Source organism: Triticum aestivum, chromosome 2D, assembly GCF_018294505.1.
Source record: "Triticum aestivum cultivar Chinese Spring chromosome 2D, IWGSC CS RefSeq v2.1, whole genome shotgun sequence".
NCBI lineage: Eukaryota > Viridiplantae > Streptophyta > Magnoliopsida > Poales > Poaceae > Triticum > Triticum aestivum.
In genome coordinates this window covers 208,378,039-208,399,676 of record NC_057799.1, presented here as the reverse complement: position 1 = coordinate 208,399,676, position 21,638 = coordinate 208,378,039, and the positions used below count along the sequence as shown (strand labels likewise).

General features: G+C 46.3%; 1 protein-coding gene across 1 annotated transcript; it reads right to left on the bottom strand.

Moving 5' to 3' along the window:
* Positions 1–305: 305 nt before the first annotated feature.
* Positions 306–5,802, bottom strand: LOC123052589 (transmembrane protein 184 homolog DDB_G0279555). Its single transcript, XM_044475841.1, has 5 exons — positions 5,575–5,802; positions 2,436–2,722; positions 2,225–2,347; positions 1,399–1,689; positions 306–774 (listed from the first exon to the last, which is right to left on the bottom strand). Exons 1-5 carry the CDS (start codon positions 5,591–5,593, stop codon positions 571–573), a joined length of 924 nt encoding a protein of 307 aa, XP_044331776.1. The 5' UTR covers positions 5,594–5,802; the 3' UTR covers positions 306–570.
* Positions 5,803–21,638: the final 15,836 nt, after the last annotated feature.

Genomic DNA, 21,638 nt, shown 5'->3' with positions numbered 1-21,638 from the left:
CTTTTTAGATATTCTAATTTGAACTGTGTATATAGACATATTTTAGAGTGTAGATTCACTCATTTTCCTCCGTTGTCATCCACATTGAAATCTCTAAAAAGACATATTTAGGAGCGGAGGGAGTATTTTCACACAAGGCATACAAAAGAAAAGACAAATATGTATTTCTACAATGCCTTCTGAACATTTTAAAATTTAAAGTACCAAGCTCCTTGGACCTGATCACCAAAAGTCCACACTCCTGAAAAAAAAACACCTTATGTAGTGCTGCGTTAAGTTCAGCAAACAACATGGACACACCATGATTTCAGCACGAAACCAACATTTATTCAGGACTCCACGTTGGAGCGGAAAAACCCCCAAAATTCGCCTTATTCGGGCGTTACATAGTTTCACAGCGCAGATAACAGTGTCATTCCTCTATCTTCCTGATCATCTCGTTTCCCTAATGTTCAAAGTATAACGGCTCACTCTACACGTGCCCATAAGGAAGTACCCATGTCTATAACATATTCCCAGCACATACACACAAAACCATACAAGAACAAGCTGCTTATGTTGCTTGGCGGATCATTCATTCTTCTTCTCGAATTTTGCCTTGTCAGCGCCACTGTACGGAGCAACGTGATACGCGTACTGCTGGAGAACTGAGAAAATGACCATTTCCAGGATAATCAACACATTCTGGATTGCCTCCTGGATGTGCTCCACGTCCAGCCAGAAATGGTGAGATTGAATGACCCCTACACCAGCCAAAACATCCAACGCACAGCCCTGCAAAAACACAATAGCATTCAAGATTCAGGAGTTTGATCATATTTCATTTGATAGAAAGTAACTGTTTTACAAATTGAACAGGTGTTGTATTCGGATATTGCTTTTAATTCCCTACAGTGAACAATTGCATGTTACAATGTCGCGTGAAGCATCCATAGACAATAGGGTTCACTCACAGCTCACAAGAAAAGTCCACAGAAAATCTCTACTGCAACGAAGTTGTGCGTTAAAAAGGTGAACCAGTTAACTGATTTATACTCATAAACATTTACGGCAAGGCATGGGAAACTAAACTGCAGATGAAACTCCTAGATTGATAATCATCAGCTATAATAACAAAATAAGGTGATTAAATATCATGCAGAACAAAATCCAAAGAGTGAGTGAGAGGAGAAGCTTTGCGCAAAATCATCACAAACAACATGGAAGGAACATAAGGTCTAAACTATCAATCAACATTACTAAACCAATATCGCTTCCTCAACCAAATGTTCAGACGCAATCATTAAGACAAACTGGGTACATTACATCAATAGCATTCAGATACACAGAAAACTAACCCCAAAGATATTTATAAGAAAATTCAAACTCTTTTCAGCCAGGAGAGGATGGGATTTTTACCTGCCAGAAAGAGAAGAAGACTATCCCTTTGATGCACAAGAACTTAGCAAGAGGCTTGTGAGGTGCCAGCTCCTTAGCAAACAAGTGATAGAATATGACCAAGGCATATAATGCCATGGAGACTGAAAAGTTAAGTATAATTGTGAAGGTCCAGCTGACCCAGCTGGGGTACAACCCAAGAAGCTGAAGTGCAATAATCAGAATGGAGCATACTGGCCTAACAACAACAAATTGCCAGGTCCAGTACTTCAGAAGCTTAAGTGTCTTGTGCTCCAACCGAACATTACGGGGCTGCCAAAGCGAAGCATATAGGTTACTTTCAGTACACACAAAGTAAAACTACTGAACAAGGTGTGAAGCCTCAATCAAACAGTATTGCTAATAGCTTCCAGATTACATATGCAGGTTATCGGTGCAAATATGCAATTGTGGACAAATGATGCAAAGGAAGGTTCAGGAGACAACAACATTCGAATGCATATAGGAAAATTTAGTGAACAACACATGAAGAAATGGAGGTTAAAATCATCGTTTAAGCATGCATGACTACACATAGGTACATGCTTCAATTAAACAGATATTACTAACTGAATTAGTACTTTGTGGATGGAATATATAAACCTTTCTGTTAACACCATAATCATTTTAATATTATTGAGCAATACAACATCCTACAGATATGGTAAGGCTCAGTATGGGTATGCACCTAGGACCCCTTATTAATTTGTCATTAATAGTGCAGGTTGCATAACAAAAATTCAAGAGCAGATTACGGGAACACTCATCATATATTCTGTAAGTGTATAGAAGGGTGTAAGAAAGATACCAGGAAAAGAGAAACAGGGAAAGAATGATGAAGCACCCTCCCTTTGATTTCATCAGGTACAATGTTTTTACTGATAGATATATTTAAGTAGCTGTACATCAATGCCAGAAACTTAGCAATAACCTGCAGAATTGAAAAAAAAAATAGAAGGAAAAGTGAGTGAAATCACAAACTTCAGGTGAAAAAATGCCATCGACCTAAGAGGACTCACCAGTGCTTCATAGCATTCTTTAACAGACTCCAAGCATGTAAAAAATGTTTTGCTTCCCTTAATATCCAGAAGACCAGCAAAGGAAGTTATAGCATACAATGGAGGCATCAGCACTATAATGAGTATAGCCTTCTGCTCTTTGGGATTTTTCCAATAGAAAAGATGCTGTGATACCAGCTGTACTGTGAAATGCATAGACAACATTACACAACAAGCTGCTCCAAGGAGGGTAAGAGTTGGAGGATCCATTTTCGTAAGATCCATCCCCGGGAACATCGACATAGTGCCTGAAGATATAGATACCCATATTAATTCATCAGGGATATGAACTTAAGCTAATGATTATTCAAATACATAGCATGAGAACAACAAAACACCAAGATCATTCCATTTGTATGATCATTTTCTGAACGCAAGTTGGGTTCTAGGTTCATACTCTAAACTGCTTCGCATAATAATGTTTCTGTATTAAGTTTGGTTAACGAAGCATTTTTTAACTCCGTTTTCATAAGCATGGAAGCACACATAAAGCAGACTAACATAATGAACACATAACTCAAAACGTAATCAGCCGATATTCAAATTACCTTATGCCATACTAACAAATGCATAGCAAGATATGTCAGAAATTTTCTACACTGATGAAAGCAGGTCAAGATATTCCTCAAAGAACTTCCACCATGTGCAGTAATTACATCACCAACCCAGTGATTACAGGTAGGTGGATTGAACTGTCAGTTGATTGGTATGAAACAACATAAAAGAAGGCACCAGGTGGGAAATGAAATACCTTGCAATTGTGATATTTTTATTGATGAAAGTTCTCTAGAAAATGAGCAAATAAAGAATGGACACTTTATAATACTATTATTTATTTCTAGTATTAATATTTTGATAATGGATGCTTCTATTTATAGAAGGCGAGCCTTGGCGCAGCGGTAAAGCTGTTGCCTTGCAGAAATGTAGGGAAAGGCTGCGTACTATAGACCCAAAGTGGTCGGACCCTTCCCCGGACCCTGTGGAAGCGGGAGCTACGTGCACCGGGCTGCCCTTTTTTTATGCTTCTATTTATCTCATCGTCGCGTCAAGCCAATACAACCACACAAGACTTTAACAGACATTTTATGGAAGCACAAACACCCAAAGCCCAATGAAAAAAAAACTAGACCAGTAGGGGGAGAAGGCCCTACTGATTTTTAATAAAGAAGGAGATGTGAGACCCATGTAAGAACTGAGGGAAAGGCCGCGTTATAGACCCAAAGTGGCCGGACCCTTCCCTGGACTTTGCGGAAGCAGGAGCTACGTGCACCGGGCTGCTCTTTTTTTATGCTTCTATTTATCTCATCGTCGCATCAAGCCAATACAACCACACAAGACTTTAACAGACATTTTATGGAAGCATAAACACCCAAAGCCCAATGAAAAAAAAACTAGACCAGTAGGGGGAGAAGCCCCTACTGATTTTTAATAAAGAAGGAGATGTGAGACCCATGTAAGAACCGAGGGAAAGGCCACGTTATAGACCCAAAGTGGGCGGACCCTTCCCTGGACTTACTCTGACCACTGAGCTGAGAGCTCATCCACAGCCCAATGGTACTTCTTACTCCCAATTCGAAGATTTTTCGTGGAAGTTTCAACCCTTCGGATTCTTAGGATCACCCTAGCAGTAGGAAACCATCTGCTTTGGGACATTTTCCATTAAGACTTTGTACAAGTAATCGTACAAACCATAAAGGGGCTAATGTCTACATGCTTAAATAAAAATAAAATGCGCATATGTAGGAAGCTGAACCGTACAAGGATCGTGCTGGATAGTAATTGCACTAAACCATATCAAATCCAGAAGCAGTCGGCGAAACAGACAGTAGGGAATATCGACTCCGTTTATACCCCCACCCACCACAGATAATTTTAAAGGACAAAGCTACCGTCTTGCCTAAAGTGGATCTAGAAACTGGGTACCACCAGAAATGAGCATAACTGCATAACTGCATAAGCAAAAGATTTACACTAGAGCTTAGATTGTTCCATTCAGACTGACTAAGCTCAGCTTCTTTCCAACAATGTTGAGTGAGGTACTATGGCTTTAACACCTGGAACAAGTTCATCAAATTGAGAATCAGCTATGACTCAAAGCTGAATGCTGGCACACAATCAAGTAGTAGCGCTGGCACACAAGGAAGAATTATCTACTCTATCCGACTAGTTTCAGGTTTGAGTCCTGAGCAAACCAAGGGATGTATGCAGGGCAAACCATTTATTTATTTTTTGCAAAGTCAGGGCAAACCATAACATGACACAGCTACTAGCCGAACAGGCTATTCCTCGTTTCCCACATCAAACTTGCTTCCGATTTTCATGAGGCACTTATATCATTATAAGTGCAGTTAGTAGAATTGCCATAGAAATTCTCTGCATCACTCTGCAAATGTACTACTTTGCGCCACAAGCATATGAGCAATCAATACAACAAATAGAGACAAGTAAGTCTTGACACTGTAAACTGTATACAGGGTATATTAGTTGTCACCCCAAAAAAACATCCAATAGCATGTGTATTTCCATTCCTTGTAAAACGTTTCGATGGACAGTGAATTGCATTTGCAGGTAGCCAGACACTGACACGAGAAAGCACTACCAGGAACTTCACAGAAACACTGCCAAATTGTCAATTCGCTCATGCCATCGCCTTCGCCGCACACAGCAAGCCGGAGCGCGATGCCGGGGGAACCCCAAGAGCAGAGACAGAGCAAGAGCAGGCCACCGCATCCAGATGCCAGCGGCGACGAACACAGGCTCCTGGAGCGTGAGCGGCGGGCACAGCTGAATCAGTGAGTGTTGGCCACGGCGACCGTGGTGTTGGTGCACGGGCGGCAGCGAAATCGGAAGCCAGCGGCGGTGAAATAGGGAAGACGGCGACGGGGTGGCGCTGAAATCGGGAGACGGCGATGGGGCGGCGTCCGTTGAGCAAGGGGCAGAGGCAGGGGTCCGCGTATTCTGCTGCCTGTTCCATTCCTGGAATCGCGCAAGAAGGCAAGGATGGACGCGCTAAGCAGATCAAAACCAAGAAGCCCCGGATCCACCGACAAAATGAAACCGCCGGTTTGCTGCCTGCGGGGAGAGGAGCGAGAACTCTCACCTTGTTGGAGGATCTCCATGCGGAGTTTTGGGCGTTCGCCGGCGAAGGAGCTCAGGGGAAGACGGGCAGTGGACTCTCTCTCTCTCTCTCTCTCTCTCGGTTCCTGCTCCGGTGCAGAGACTTGTTTGATCTCCTCGCGACCCGCGTGGGAGCAGGTTTTTTTCTTTGCGAGGATTCAGATCGTCTTGGCGGTCTACGTCCAAGCAGAGCCACATGGGCACGGCCGAATTTCATGTTGATCTCCATCATGTAGAGGACCCAACAGGCCTGCCGAGTGCCGACCTGCCGTCCAGCAGCATGCCTTCCTCATCATTATATGTAACACCCCGGTGTAATGATGATACAGTAACCCTGGGGTTAAGTTAATCATTTTGCTTAACAAGTGTTTGATCACCCTTGGTTCTCTCTCATTTCAAATTCCAGTTGAATTCAATTTCAAATTCTGAGTGAAATTCAAAATTGCTCAAACATGAAAAATAAAATGTTCATCATGTGAAACATATTCTTCTGGTAATATTGGTGGTGAACCAACATTTTTGCAAAGGGTTTAAGTGGCCTAAACTACGTAAAACAGTGACCTAAGCAATAAATTAAATGCCTTTTTAATTTATAAAATTGGCAAACTATTTCAAAAGTCTCACAATATTTTTGTGGCAGTGCACTTTAATTCTTTGAAATTGTTTTGGCCAGTGGCATAATTTTGCAAAGTAAATTTTGGCTAAAAAGAAAATGCAAAAGCTGCTGAAAATAAAAAGAAACAAAAAGGAAAAAGGAAAAGCAGAGAGAGAGAAACCCCCTGCCCCACTTGGGCTTCGGCCCACCCGAGCCAGCTGGCCCAGCAGGCCGGCCCACTCCCCCCCTCACCGGTCGCTCCCTCCCCTTCCTGTTCCTCTGCTTCGTGTCGCTACAGGGGCGAGGTCGACCCCGACCACCTCGCCGGCCTCGCCGGGAGAGGATAAGGGCGACGCCTCGGGCTCCCCTCGTCTCCCCTCACCCACTTGCCCTCTCCATATCCCCTCTTCCTCACTCCCACTCTGCCGATCTGGAGAAAGGGGCCGACGCTTTCGTCGCCGTCGCCGCGCCACCATCGCGGCCACTGCCGTCCCCGGGCGCCTCCGGCGTGTCCACCTGCCTCGCCGGCCTCTGCTACGCCCTCCCCGACCACGGGCTCGGGTCGGAAGCCACCAGGGAACCCACTGCCTCCCCGTCTTCAACCTCCGTCCGCCACGGGCGCCGCCATCTTCCTCCTCTCCGGCGACCCCTGCTGCTACTAAACCTATCACCGGCCTCCGTGTGCCGCTCGGTGAGCCCCTCATCCTTCTCCCTCTCCTTGTTGACTTTGGCGCGCCCCCTAGCTGCTTTCCCCACGCGCGCCCGAACGCAGCGCCGCGGAGCTCGTCGCCGGCGGGTCTCCGGTGACCAATTGGTCATGGGCGTATGCCCGTTAGCTTGACCGCATCGTGCAGCACCCGCCTAGCTGGTTAGTTTGGCCGCTCGCGCGCTCTAACGCCGCACCCGCTCGAGCCCGAACTCCGGCGCCGCTTCTGCTCGTCGCCGGTGTCGTTCCGGTCGTTCCCGGCCCAAGCCATCGCCTCCATCTTGCGTGCGACGTCGAGCCGCGTCGAACGCATCTAGCTACAACCCCGGAAACCCCCTGTGCGCGGAACCCGACCCCTCTCCCGACGTGCGCCGCCGCGGGAGGCTCGCCGGAGCAACTCCGGTAGCCAGCGCCGACGTGGCCGGCCGGGGCCACTCCCCTGGTCACTGCCTCGTAGGCCCTGGGGGCCCCGTTGACTGGGTCGACCCAGTCAACGTGCTGACTGGGCAGGCCCCAGCCACTGACGTGCGGGCCCCACCACTTAAATAACTAATTAAAACGATTTATAATTAAAAGTAATTAGTTTAGCTAATTAGTCACTGACATGTGGGACCCAGCTGCTAATTAACCACGTTTAATTAAAATAACCCACTGTTAGCCCTCTGTCTATGACATGTAGGACCCACTGGTCAGTTTGACCTGGTCAGCGAGTCTGTTGACTGCTGACGTCATCAGCACGTCATGCTGACGTCATTTTATCTTTTCTGTTAATTTAAATAAATCCAGAAAATGGTTTAATCTTTGAAAATTCATAGAAAATAAACCGTAACTCGGATGAAAATGTTTTCTATATGAAAGTTGCTCAGAAAAATCCAACGAATCCGAATACGCGGTCCATTCATCAGTCAGATGCCTCTAACTATCTGAACATGGAACATTCCCCCTCCGGTCATCTGTGTGACACAGGTCCGGAACCGGGAAAACATTCACGGTTGAATTCCCCCTTCACCTATATCATGTAGCCTTACGTTAGGTCACACCCGTCACCGCATATTGCCATGTTATGCTTTGTGATGCTTTGTCTGCTTTATATTTACTGTTTCTTCCCCCTCTTCTCTCCGGTAGACCCCGAGACTGATGCCGCCCCTGTGATCGACTACGTCGACGACGACCCCTCCTTGCCAGAGCAACCAGGCAAGCCCCCCTTTGATCATCCCGATATCGCCCATTCCATTCTCTCATGCTTGCATTAGATTTTGCTACTGTTATTGTTTGCTCCTATTCTGATGCATAGCCTGCTTTTGTAACCTGCTCATTGTATCTTACCTGCTTATCCTAAACTGCTTAGTATAGGTTGGTTAGTGATCCATCAGTGACCCCCACCTTGACCTTGTTGCCCCTGCTTCATCATCGAAGACCCGATCAACGGGATCGAAGACCAGGCCCCGGCATCGCACATCACTTTCTCCTTAGTTGCTCGACACTGCTGGGTTACTATCGAGTGCCGAGGGTGAGACCTCTACAGCACTTCTGATGTTAACCCTGTAGTGTAGCTATTCGGTCGTGGTCATCGAGGGTGATTCCGCCTTAACCACTTCCGATACGACTCTGTCGTGCAACCCCTCAAGTGTGAACCTCGGGGGTGATTCCTCTTACGTTCACCTTGATGATTACATCGAGTGGAATTCACCGGGGGTGATTCCTCGGGTTTTCCCCTTGATGTTTGGACACACAGTTACTATGGTTACTATGACTTTACACTGAACCACGTTACTAGAGACGGGTCGGCCCTGAGGGGTACCCGCGCGAGCTTAATTGCGAGTGATGTGGAGTCGGGTTGACCTGGAAGGTGCCCGCGAGATAATTACGAGGCGTGGCCGGGCATTCCTAGCCCTTGCCGCAATTCCTCGAGACGGGGCGACGGGGTCACATCTTTCGTGAGTCTCTGCTTGTTACCGCGCGTTCCTAATCCACTACGATTTGGATATTTGATCCAAGGGGCCTCTGGCCTGTTAGCACTAACCATCACGTGGGCATAGTATGGGCGTTCTGCGTCGTATGCATCAGCCGAAGCTTAATAGACGTCAAGCGACTGAGCGGCGCGCGCCGGGTTGGACTGGTAAGCTCCTACCTTTTTAAGGAGGTAGCTAGGTCTGCTCACCGGCCGCCCACGCAACGTGCAGGAGTTCCCGGGGCGATGGCCCATGACCCCTGGGGGCATAGGTTTAGTCCGGCGTGCTTGACCTCTCTATTAAGCCTAGGTCGGGTTGCGGCGTATTGTTTGGCCGAGGCCGGGCATGACCCAGGAAAGTGTGTCCGGCCGGAGTTAATCGAGCGTGGTGGGTAAGTTGGTGCACCCCTGCAGGGAAGAAAACATCTATCGATAGCCTGTCCTACGGTAACGGACACTTGGAGTTGTATCCCGATCGATACAACTAGAACTGGATACTTGTGATGAGACTTGGATATGAGAATTGGATTATAATTGGAACTGGATAGTATGGCTCTGGGATTGCTTTCTCGCAGGGAGTCGAGAAAGGATCTCTGGCCGAGGTTGATAACACTTCTACTACTTTACTTTATGCTACTCTACTCCCTCCTGTTGCTGCAAGATGGTGGTTTCCAGAAGATGCTAGTCTTCGATAGGACTAGGCCTTCTCTCTATTCTGGCATTGCTGCAGCCCAGTCCACATATACAACCTTCCTTTGATAATGTTGCATATGTAGTGTAGATCCTTGCTTGCGAGTACTTTGGATGAGTACTCACGGTTGCTTTGCTTCCCCTTTGCCCCTTTCTTCTTCTTTCCGGTTGATGCAATCAGATGTCGGAGCCCAGGAGCCAGATGCCACCGCCGATGCCTGCTACTACGTGGAGACCGCTGACGACCAGGAGTAGTTAGGAGGCTCCCAGGCAGGAGGCCTTGCCTCTTCGATCGTGTTGCTTTTTGTGCTAGCCTTCTTAAGGCATCCCTGTTCAACTTATGTCTGTACTCAGATATTGTTGCTTCCGCTGACTCTTGTGTAATCGAGCTCATGTATTCGAGCCCTCGAGGCCCCTGGCTTGTAATATAAAGCTTGTATTATTTTAATTTGTGTCTAGAGTTGTGTTGTGATATCTTCCCGTGAGTCCTTGATCTTGATCGTACACATTTGCGTGTATGATTAGTGTACGATTGAATCGAGGGCGTCACAAGTTGGTATCAGAGCCGACTGCCTGTAGGTAGCCCCCTTTCCAACTCCTTGGCCGAAGTTGAGTCTAGTCACTGAAAAACTTTTACTAACATTGGCTGTGTGGCTTACGGGCCCACGTCGCCATTGGGTGGTATTAGGATCTTTTACTCCTCATCTATACTCTGGGACTCTGATCTCTCTTCCATTCGGGTTAAACGAATTTACTAACTCTAACATTAGGATCCCGTGACCACATTCACCCCAAAGTTGGATAAGCCATAGTTATTCCTTAGAATAGTATTCTGAATAGTACACACACTGTCGTGTTGACTACGAAGTGGTATCCATCGTACCTCTTTCATTATGCATGTTTCATCATGAATGGTCCTTGTCTTTGCAAATGCTCAATGCTGAACTACCCCCCTGTTACATGTTAGCAGGATGGTTAGACCCGCTGGTCGTGGCCGTGGTGCCAACGATCCACCACCGCCCGAATTCTTTGCTGGAATGATGCAACAATTTGAGCTGAACCGCCAGTTCATGGAAGGAATGATGGCTCAGTTTCCTCGTCCGAACATGAATCAACAGCCAACCCCAGTAACTCTGCAGGACTTCATGCGCCTCAACCCAACTATCTACCGCAGCTCAACTCAACCCCTTGATGCTGATGACTGGCTCCGCGACATCACGTATGAAATGGAGTCTGCTAGTGTTGCCCCTGCCAGCTATGTCACCTTCGCATCTTCTTCCTGAAGGGTCCCGCTGCTCAATGGTGGGACAGCCACAGGCGTACCCTACCTGCTGGAACGGTCATCACTTGGCCGGATTTCCAAGCTGCCTTCCGTGCCCGCTTCATTCCTCAGGGAATCATGGACAGGAAGAAGCGAGATTTCCGTAACCTCACCCAAGGCAACAAGTCTGTAGATGCTTATCAACGGGAATTTCTGGATTGTCACGTTATGCTGAAGAAGACATTGCAACTGATGCTCGTAAGCAAGAGAAGTTTCGTGATGGACTTCACCCTGATATCAAGCTAGCACTGCTCGTTCATGACCTTGCCGACTTCGCCACCTTGGTGAACAAGGCTATTCAGGTTGAGACTGGTCTTCAGGAACACCAGGGATCCCTCAGGCGCAGCCGTGACGCTGGCTCATCTTCGGGCCCGTCCGCGCAGAAGCGTCGGATATGGATCCCCCACAGCATGTATCGTCCAACTGCACCCGCACCAAGACAGTCCTATGCTGCACCTCGTCTGCCTCCTCCACCGCAGAGGCAGCCTCTTCGAGATGTACCATCCCAAGCTCCTGCTCCCGATCCCAATGATGGTCTGTGCTTCAGATGTGGCCGCCCAGGCCACCTTGCTAAAGAATGCAATCAGAAAAAGAGCCAGTTGGCTCTGCCTTCAACTGGCCGTAACAATCAGCCCCATAACAACAATGCCAGACCTTATGGTCGTGGTCAGGCTAATCATGTTGATCTGAATGAAGCTCAAGACCAGCCTGCCACTGTGATGGGTACTCTTCTCGTTAATTCAGTACCGGCTTCTGTTTTATTCGATTCAGGAGCATCGCATTCATTCATGTCAGAAAATTTTGCATACGCACACGACATTCGATGCGAGCCCATGAACACCCCGATAGTGGTACGCACCCCTGCGGGTCAGTGTCGAACTACCATGATTGGTCGTGACGTCCCCGTTGAAATTGAAGGGTTGGAATTCCTTGTTTCTCCCATTATCCTGGAGTCTTCCAATATTGACCTCATTCTGGGAATGGAATGGTTGAAAGCGCATACTGCCTCTATCGTTTGCGCCACCAAGGTCGTTCACCTCCTACATCCTTCCGATGAGATAGTAACCTACCATGCTCAGCTTGTTCAAAACGCTGAAGCACGACTTTATGCTTTGAATGCGTTGAACGCAGCACCTCTTGAGGGAATTGAAAAGATTCCAGTCGTTCGTGACTTCCAAGACGTATTTCCAGAAGAACTTCCAGGAATACCCCCTGCCCGGGCTGTCGAGTTCGTCATCGACTTGAAACCAGGCACCGTTCCTATTGCCAAACGACCGTATAAGATGCCACCTCATGAACTCCTTGAACTTAAGGAGGAAATCGACAAATCTCTTCGCAAGGGTTTCATTCGTCCAAGTTCCTCTGCTTGGGGAGCACCTTCTCTCTTCGTCAAGAAGAAGGACGGAACGAACCGTTTGGTCCAAGACTACCGTCCTATCAACCAAGCTACAATTCAGAACAAATATCCCCTTCCTCAGATCAATGATCTGTATGATCAACTGGCTGGTTCATCGATTTTCTCTAAACTCGACTTGAGGTTGGGTTACCACCAGATCCGTGTTCGTGAAGAGGATATTCCAAAGACCGCATTCGTCACTCGTTATGGTTCTTACAAGTACACCGTCATGTCTTTTGGCTTGACCAATGCTCCAGCTACATTCTCCCGTCTGATGAACTAAATATTCATGGATTACCTCGACAAGTTCGTCGTAGTCTATCTGGATGATATCCTGGTATATTCGAAGAACAAAGAAGAACATGCTGAACATCTTCGACTTGTTCTAGAGAAGCTTCGAGAGCATCAACTTTATGCCAAGTATTCCAAGTGTGAATTCTGGTTACCCGAAGTCACCTACCTTGGTCATGTCATCTCCAAGGATGGTATTGCCGTCAACCCAGAGCGCGTTCAGGCTATTCTTGACTGGACCCCTCCGAAGACTGTCAAGCAAGTCAGAAGCTTTCTCGGACTTGCCAGCTATTGTCGCCGCTTTGTCGAGAACTTCTCAAAGATTGCCAAGCCACTGACCAATCTGCTTCACAAGGGCGTTAAGTTCGATTGGACAGACAAATGTCAGGAAAGTTTCCAGTCACTCAAGGACAAGCTGACTTCTGCCCCAGTGCTTGCTCCCCCTGATTCTCGCAAGGACTTCGTCATCTATTGCGACGCTTCACGTCAAGGATTAGGCTGTGTCCTAATGCAAGAGCGCAAAGTAATTGCGTATGCCTCCCGTCAAGTGCGTCCTCATGAAGAGAACTACCCAGTTCATGATCTCGAGCTTGCTGCGGTTATCTTTGCACTGAAGCTATGGCGACAATACCTTCTCGGTAATCGTTGTGAGATTTTCACCGATCATCAGAGTCTGAAGTACCTGTTTACTCAGCCAGATCTGAACCTCCGTCAGCAGCGATGGATGGAAGCTATTGCTGACTACAACTGCGGTATATCCTATACCCCTGGCAAGGCTAATGTAATGGCCGATGCCCTGAGTCGTAAGTCTTATTGCAACAATCACATGGTCTTCAAAGCTCAACCCCGCCTTTATGAAGAGCTATGCAAGCTGAACCTTCAACTAGTTCCACAGGGTTCTCTGAATAACCTTGTCTTGGAACCAACTCTTCTGAAAGCAATCAAGTCTGCTCAAGCCAAAGATGCACATGTTGATCTGATGAAAAAGGATCTTGCATTAGAGAAATCCAGAGATTTCTCACTTGGTGAAGATGGAACCTTATACTTCAGAGATCGCATTGTAGTACCCCGGTTCGAGCTTATGACAGAGAAGGTGATGAAAGAAGCGCATGACACCCCTCTCTCTATTCATCCGGGAAGTACCAAGATGTATCTAGACATCCGTCAGAAGTACTGGTGGTCTAATATGAAGCAAGACATTGCTCGATATATTGAAGAATGTGACGTTTGTCGTCGCGTCAAAGCAGAACATCAGAAACCGGCTGGACTTCTACAACCACTTCCGATTCCTGAATGGAAGTGGGATAAGATCCAAATGGACTTTGTCACTGGCCTTCCCAAGTCTCAGAAAGGTAACGATGCTATCTTTGTCGTCATCGACCAATTCTCGAAGGTTGCTCACTTTCTGCCAGTCAAGGAGACTATCACTGCTAGTCAATTAGCAAACTTGTATATCTCCAGAATTGTGTCACTCCACGGCATTCCGAAGGAGATCAGTTCAGATCGCGGCAGTATATTCACTTCAAAGTTCTGGGATAGTTTCCAAGAGGCAATGGGAACTCATATTACCTGGAGCACTGCTTATCATCCCCAATCCCAAGGCCAAGTCGAGCGAGTCAATCAAATTCTTGAAGACATGCTTCGGGCTTGTGTTATTTCTTTCGGCAAGAAGTGGGAAGAATCTCTCCCTTATGCGGAGTTCTCTTATAACAACAGTTATCAAGCCAGCTTGAAGATGGCACCCTTTGAAGTGCTCTATGGACGTAAGTGCCGAACCCCTCTGAATTGGTCAGAAACTGGGGAACGGACGCTCATTGGTCCAGACATTATTCAACAAGCTGAAGAGCAGGTTCGCATTGTCCGGGATAATCTCAAGGCGGCCCAGTCCCGCCAGAAGAGCAACTATGACCGGAAACACTGGGGTTCAACTTATCAACCTGGTGAACAAGCTTATCTGCGTGTCACTCCTTTGAGAGGCACTCATCGGTTCGGAGTCAAGGGCAAGCTAGCTCCGCGCTACATTGGTCCTTTCCGCATTCTGGCCCGTCGTGGGCTGGTGGCTTATCAACTTGAGTTGCCACCTCAGTTCTCTCACGTCCATGACGTCTTCCATGTGTCACAACTTCGTCGTTGCTTCAAGGATCCGGAACGTGAAGTGGATCCGGAATTGATTGAAGTTCAAGATGATCTCACATACAAAGAGCATCCGATCTGCATTCTTGAAGAAGCTGAACGTCGAACACGCCAGAAGGTTACCAAGTTCCTCAAGGTGCAATGGTCGAATCATACTAAAGAGGAAGCCACTTGGGAACGCGAAGATAACCTCCGGGCTGAATACCCCGACCTGTTCCCTTCTACCTCTTAATTCTCGGGACGAGAATTTCTTTTAGAGGAGGAGAGTTGTAACACCCCGGTGTAATGATGCTACAGTAACCCTGGGGTTAAGTTAATCATTTTGCTTAACAAGTGTTTGATCACCCTTGGTTCTCTCTCATTTCAAATTCCAGTTGAATTCAATTTCAAATTCTGAGTGAAATTCAAAATTGCTCAAACATGAAAACTAAAATGTTCATCATGTGAAACATATTCTTCTGGTAATATTGGTGGTGAACCAACATTTTTGCAAAGGGTTTAAGTGGCCTAAACTACGTAAAACAGTGACCTAAGCAATAAATTAAATGCCTTTTTAATTTATAAAATTGGCAAACTATTTCAAAAGTCTCACAATATTTTTGTGGCAGTGCACTTTAATTCTTTGAAATTGTTTTGGCCAGTGGCATAATTTTGCAAAGTAATTATTGGCTAAAAAGAAAATGCAAAAGCTGCTGAAAATAAAAAGAAACAAAAAGGAAAAAGGAAAAGCAGAGAGAGAGAAAGCCCCTGCCCCACTTGGGCTTCGGCCCACCCGAGCCAGCTGGCCCAGCAGGCCGGCCCACTCCCCCCCTCACCGGTCGCTCCCTCCCCTTCCTGTTCCTCTGCTTCGTGTCGCTACAGGGGCGAGGTCGACCCCGACCACCTCGCCGGCCTCGCCGGGAGAGGATAAGGGCGACGCCTCGGGCTCCCCTCGTCTCCCCTCACCCACTTGCCCTCTCCATATCCCCTCTTCCTCACTCCCACTCTGCCGATCTGGAGAAAGGGGCCGACGCTTTCGTCGCCGTCGCCGCGCCACCATCGCGGCCACTGCCGTCCCCGGGCGCCTCCGGCGTGTCCACCTGCCTCGCCGGCCTCTGCTACGCCCTCCCCGACCACGGGCTCGGGTCGGAAGCCACCAGGGAACCCATTGCCTCCCCGTCTTCAACCTCCGTCCGCCACGGGCGCCGCCATCTTCCTCCTCTCCGGCGACCCCTGCTGCTACTAAACCTATCACCGGCCTCCGTGTGCCGCTCGGTGAGCCCCTCATCCTTCTCCCTCTCCTTGTTGACTTTGGCGCGCCCCCTAGCTGCTTTCCCCACGCGCGGCCGAACGCAGCGCCGCGGAGCTCGTCGCCGGCGGGTCTCTAGTGACCAATTGGTCATGGGCGTATGCCTGTTAGCTTGGCCGCATCGTGCAGCACCCGCCTAGCTGGTTAGTTTGGCCGCTCGCACGCTCTAACGCCGCACCCGCTCGAGCCCGAACTCTGGCGCCGCTTCTGCTCGTCGCCGGTGTCGTTCCGGTCGTTCCCGGCCCAAGCCATCGCCTCCATCTTGCGTGCGACGTCGAGCCGCGTCGAACGCATCTAGCTACGACCCCGGAAACCCCCTGTGCGCGGAACCCGACCCCTCTCCCGACGTGCGCCGCCGCGGGAGGCTCGCCGGAGCAACTCCGGTAGCCAGCGCCGACGTGGCCGGCCGGGGCCACTCCCCTGGTCACTGCCTCGTAGGCCCTGGGGGCCCCGTTGACTGGGTCGACCCAGTCAACGTGCTGACTGGGCAGGCCCCAGCCACTGACGTGCGGGCCCCACCACTTAAATAACTAATTAAAACGATTTTATAATTAAAAGTAATTAGTTTAGCTAATTAGTCACTGACATGTGGGACCCAGCTGCTAATTAACCACGTTTAATTAAAATAACCCACTGTTAGCCCTCTGTCTATGACATGTAGGACCCACTGGTCAGTTTGACCTGGTCAGCGAGTCTGTTGACTGCTGACGTCATCAGCACGTCATGCTGACGTCATTTTATCTTTTCTGTTAATTTAAATAAATCCAGAAAATGGTTTAATCTTTGAAAATTCATAGAAAATAAACCGTAACTCGGATGAAAATGTTTTCTATATGAAAGTTGCTCAGAAAAATCCAACGAATCCGAATACGCGGTCCATTCATCAGTCAGATGCCTCTAACTATCTGAACATGGAACATTCCCCCTCCGGTCATCTGTGTGACACAGGTCCGGAACCGGGAAAACATTCACGGTTGAATTCCCCCTTCACCTATATCATGTAGCCTTACGTTAGGTCACACCCGTCACCGCATATTGCCATGTTATGCTTTGTGATGCTTTGTCTGCTTTATATTTACTGTTTCTTCCCCCTCTTCTCTCCGGTAGACCCCGAGACTGATGCCGCCCCTGTGATCGACTACGTCGACGACGACCCCTCCTTGCCAGAGCAACCAGGCAAGCCCCCCCTTTGATCATCCCGATATCGCCCATTCCATTCTCTCATGCTTGCATTAGATTTTGCTACTGTTATTGTTTGCTCCTATTCTGATGCATAGCCTGCTTTTGTAACCTGCTCATTGTATCTTACCTGCTTATCCTAAACTGCTTAGTATAGGTTGGTTAGTGATCCATCAGTGACCCCCACCTTGACCTTGTTGCCCCTGCTTCATCATCGAAGACCCGATCAACGGGATCGAAGACCAGGCCCCGGCATCGCACATCACTTTCTCCTTAGTTGCTCGACACTGCTGGGTTACTATCGAGTGCCGAGGGTGAGACCTCTACAGCACTTCTGATGTTAACCCTGTAGTGTAGCTATTCGGTCGTGGTCATCGAGGGTGATTCCGCCTTAACCACTTCCGATACGACTCTGTCGTGCAACCCCTCAAGTGTGAACCTCGGGGGTGATTCCTCTTACGTTCACCTTGATGATTACATCGAGTGGAATTCACCGGGGGTGATTCCTCGGGTTTTCCCCTTGATGTTTGGACACACAGTTACTATGGTTACTATGACTTTACACTGAACCACGTTACTAGAGACGGGTCGGCCCTGAGGGGTACCCGCGCGAGCTTAATTGCGAGTGATGTGGAGTCGGGTTGACCTGGAAGGTGCCCGCGAGATAATTACGAGGCGTGGCCGGGCATTCCTAGCCCTTGCCGCAATTCCTCGAGACGGGGCGACGGGGTCACATCTTTCGTGAGTCTCTGCTTGTTACCGCGCGTTCCTAATCCACTACGATTTGGATATTTGATCCAAGGGGCCTCTGGCCTGTTAGCACTAACCATCACGTGGGCATAGTATGGGCGTTCTGCGTCGTATGCATCAGCCGAAGCTTAATAGACGTCAAGCGACTGAGCGGCGCGCGCCGGGTTGGACTGGTAAGCTCCTACCTTTTTAAGGAGGTAGCTAGGTCTGCTCACCGGCCGCCCACGCAACGTGCAGGAGTTCCCGGGGCGATGGCCCATGACCCCTGGGGGCATAGGTTTAGTCCGGCGTGCTTGACCTCTCTATTAAGCCTAGGTCGGGTTGCGGCATATTGTTTGGCCGAGGCCGGGCATGACCCAGGAAAGTGTGTCCGGCCGGAGTTAATCGAGCGTGGTGGGTAAGTTGGTGCACCCCTGCAGGGAAGAAAACATCTATCGATAGCCTGTCCTACGGTAACGGACACTTGGAGTTGTATCCCGATCGATACAACTAGAACTGGATACTTGTGATGAGACTTGGATATGAGAATTGGATTATAATTGGAACTGGATAGTATGGCTCTGGGATTGCTTTCTCGCAGGGAGTCGAGAAAGGATCTCTGGCCGAGGTTGATAACACTTCTACTACTTTACTTATGCTACTCTACTCCCTCCTGTTGCTGCAAGATGGTGGTTTCCAGAAGATGCTAGTCTTCGGTAGGACTATGCCTTCTCTCTATTCTGGCATTGCTGCAGCCCAGTCCACATATACAACCTTCCTTTGATAATGTTGCATATGTAGTGTAGATCCTTGCTTGCGAGTACTTTGGATGAGTACTCACGGTTGCTTTGCTTCCCCTTTGCCCCATTTCTTCTTCTTTCCGGTTGATGCAATCAGATGTCGGAGCCCAGGAGCCAGATGCCACCGCCGATGCCTGCTACTACGTGGAGACCGCTGACGACCAGGACTAGTTAGGAGGCTCCCAGGCAGGAGGCCTTGCCTCTTCGATCGTGTTGCTTTTTGTGCTAGCCTTCTTAAGGCATCTCTGTTCAACTTATGTCTGTACTCAGATATTGTTGCTTCCGCTGACTCTTGTGTAATCGAGCTCATGTATTCGAGCCCTCGAGGCCCCTGGCTTGTAATATAAAGCTTGTATTATTTTAATTTGTGTCTAGAGTTATGTTGTGATATCTTCCCGTGAGTCCTTGATCTTGATCGTACACATTTGCGTGTATGATTAGTGTACGATTGAATCGAGGGCGTCACATTATAGCACAGGTAAAAAAAGCTCATCGTCATCTATATTTATTTTTTGATGATGGGAAAAAAACTCATCATCATAGTTTAAAGAAACGGCCGAATATTTATCGGTTGGACCACCGGTTCACAGTTTGGTTTTAGACCATGAAAGATATGCTTTGTACACCAATCTATACCTTTATATAGATACTCCCCCGCAATAAAATTATAGATGGTATATATATATATATATATATATATATATATATATATATATATATATATATATATATATATATATTATGTTTCTTTATCCTTACCAAATAATAAACGGATGAACATTTCTTGATTGTAGGTTCATCCCCCATTTTTCCAAGGGATTTTCGCACAAATTCCATAGATCGCTTATAGCAACTGCAAACCGTAAACGATTGCCGGTTGTATGCTTCTTGTGGGGTGACCCATTGGTGGTTTCCGCGAACATTTTTGGAAACGGGTCGGGGCCGGTTTGTGAAAACTTCTAATTACCTTTAGGAAGGCTTTTCTTTTTTAAAACTCGTGAACATTTTATAAGTCCGTGAACGATTCCCAATTTCATGAATATTTTTTCCAATTTGTGACTATTTTCAAATTCATGAACACTATTAAAATTACATGAACATTTTTGTATTTCATAAATTATTCCAATAATTAGCGAAGATTTTTAACCTGATGAAAAAAAATTAAAATTGTGAACAATTTCCAACTTCGCGAGCATTTTCTAATTTCAAACATTTTTCAATTCATTAAGATTTTTCCAATTCACGAAAAATAGCAAACTTATTTTTCAATTCACAATTTTTTCGTTATGAATATATATTTTGAATACATGAATTTTTTTTGAATTCACGCACATTTTTTGAATTTCATGATCATTTTATAAATTGGCAACATTTTTTTGTATGTGGAAGTTTTTGAATTGTTGAACAATTTTTCTTAGTTCGAAAACATTTTTAGAATTGACAAGTTACTTATAATTCACATACAATAATTTTTTTATTTCGTGAACATTTTTAATTAATCAATTTTTCAACTTAAAATTAAACTGACCAAATGAAAAAGAAGAGTTTTTGAACTTTTTTTGAGTCCACCAACTTGTTTTGGACATTTTTTTAGTTTGTTAGTATTTTCTAATTCATGAACATTTTATAAATTCCTGAATATTTTTTAAATGCATGAATTTTTTTAATTCAGGAGAAGTAGTTTTTGAATTCATGAATGTTATTTTAATTCATGATTTTCTCTCAATTTAAAGTTAACCAGGCCATAATAAAAAAGGCATGAGCTTTTCTGTCGCAAACTCTAAGTATTCTTAATGGTCCAGCCCCATGTAGCGAAGGCGTGGCCAGGGCGACCAACTTGCTACGAGTGATACGTAGCACCGGATCCTATGTGGAGCCTTCTACGACAGTTAAAAGTGCATGTGAGCTCCTATGTGCCCTGCGGCAAATAGATGCCCCATCGTACAGGGTGCGCCCGACTGGGCTGGCCCATTACAGTGCGCTGCGAATGCGTTGGTGAAAAATCGCATAACGATACGTTAGTGATTCGAACCCGCGACTGCCTACTCACGCGCGCTTGCTGCTACCACAACGACCGGAGAGATCTGGTGGCAGATATGCATCGCAAGAATTAAAAACTAATAGCGGTAGCCAATGCTCCCGTTCGATGGGCCAAGCCCAAACTTTGTGCTTGTACAGTGGGCTGTACCGGGAGCTAACACTATTTGAAAAAGAATCCCTGAACAATATTCTAAAATTTGAGTTATTTTCTTAACTTATGAACAATATTCTGAAATAGCGAACACATTTTGAAAATTACAAACCTTTTTCGTAAACATGAACATTTTTCGAATTTGTGACAAAAAATTCAAAATGGGAACAATTTTTAAAATCATGAACATTTTTTTAATTTTTAGCCCAAATTTTGAAAAGGAGAACAATATTAAAAATCTTAAACAAATTTGAAACATGAACAAAAATGAACAAGAACACTTTTTTCAGTTTGTGAACAATTTTTGAAAACAAGAATACTTTTTGAAATCCGGTCTTTATTTTAAAAGTATTGACAATTTTGTACAAAAACATTCCAAACAATTTTTTGAAAATGCAAACTTTATTTAAATTTATGAACAATTTTCTAAAACACGACAACTTTTAAATAATTTAAACATATTTATAAGCACATACATTTTTTAACTTTCCGAACAACTTTCAAAACATGATTTTTTTTAATAAAAATATACTTGAAAAGTAAAAAGGAATGAGAAAAGGAAAAAAAGAGTAAAGGGAAAGAAAAGAAAGAAGAAAAATAAGAAAAAAGAAAAAAACATCAAAAAGAAAAGAGAAACAGAAAAAATGATAAAACAAAATAGTCGGTGTAAGGAGCCTTCTAGTAGGTTCCAAAACCAGAAAAAACTCAAATGGGAAACTCTAGAAGGTTCCCAAAACCAGAAAAAGATGCAACACGTTAATGGACCGGCCCAGGTCA

Excerpts from the sequence above, each read along its gene's own strand:
- LOC123052589 (XM_044475841.1), bottom strand. Across the intron at positions 1,690-2,224 it reads TCCCTGTTTCTCTTTTCCTG|CCCCGTAATGTTCGGTTGGA; the intron begins GTATCTTTCTTA and ends TCGCTTTGGCAG. Across the intron at positions 775-1,398 it reads TCTTCTTCTCTTTCTGGCAG|GGCTGTGCGTTGGATGTTTT; the intron begins GTAAAAATCCCA and ends GTGTTTTTGCAG.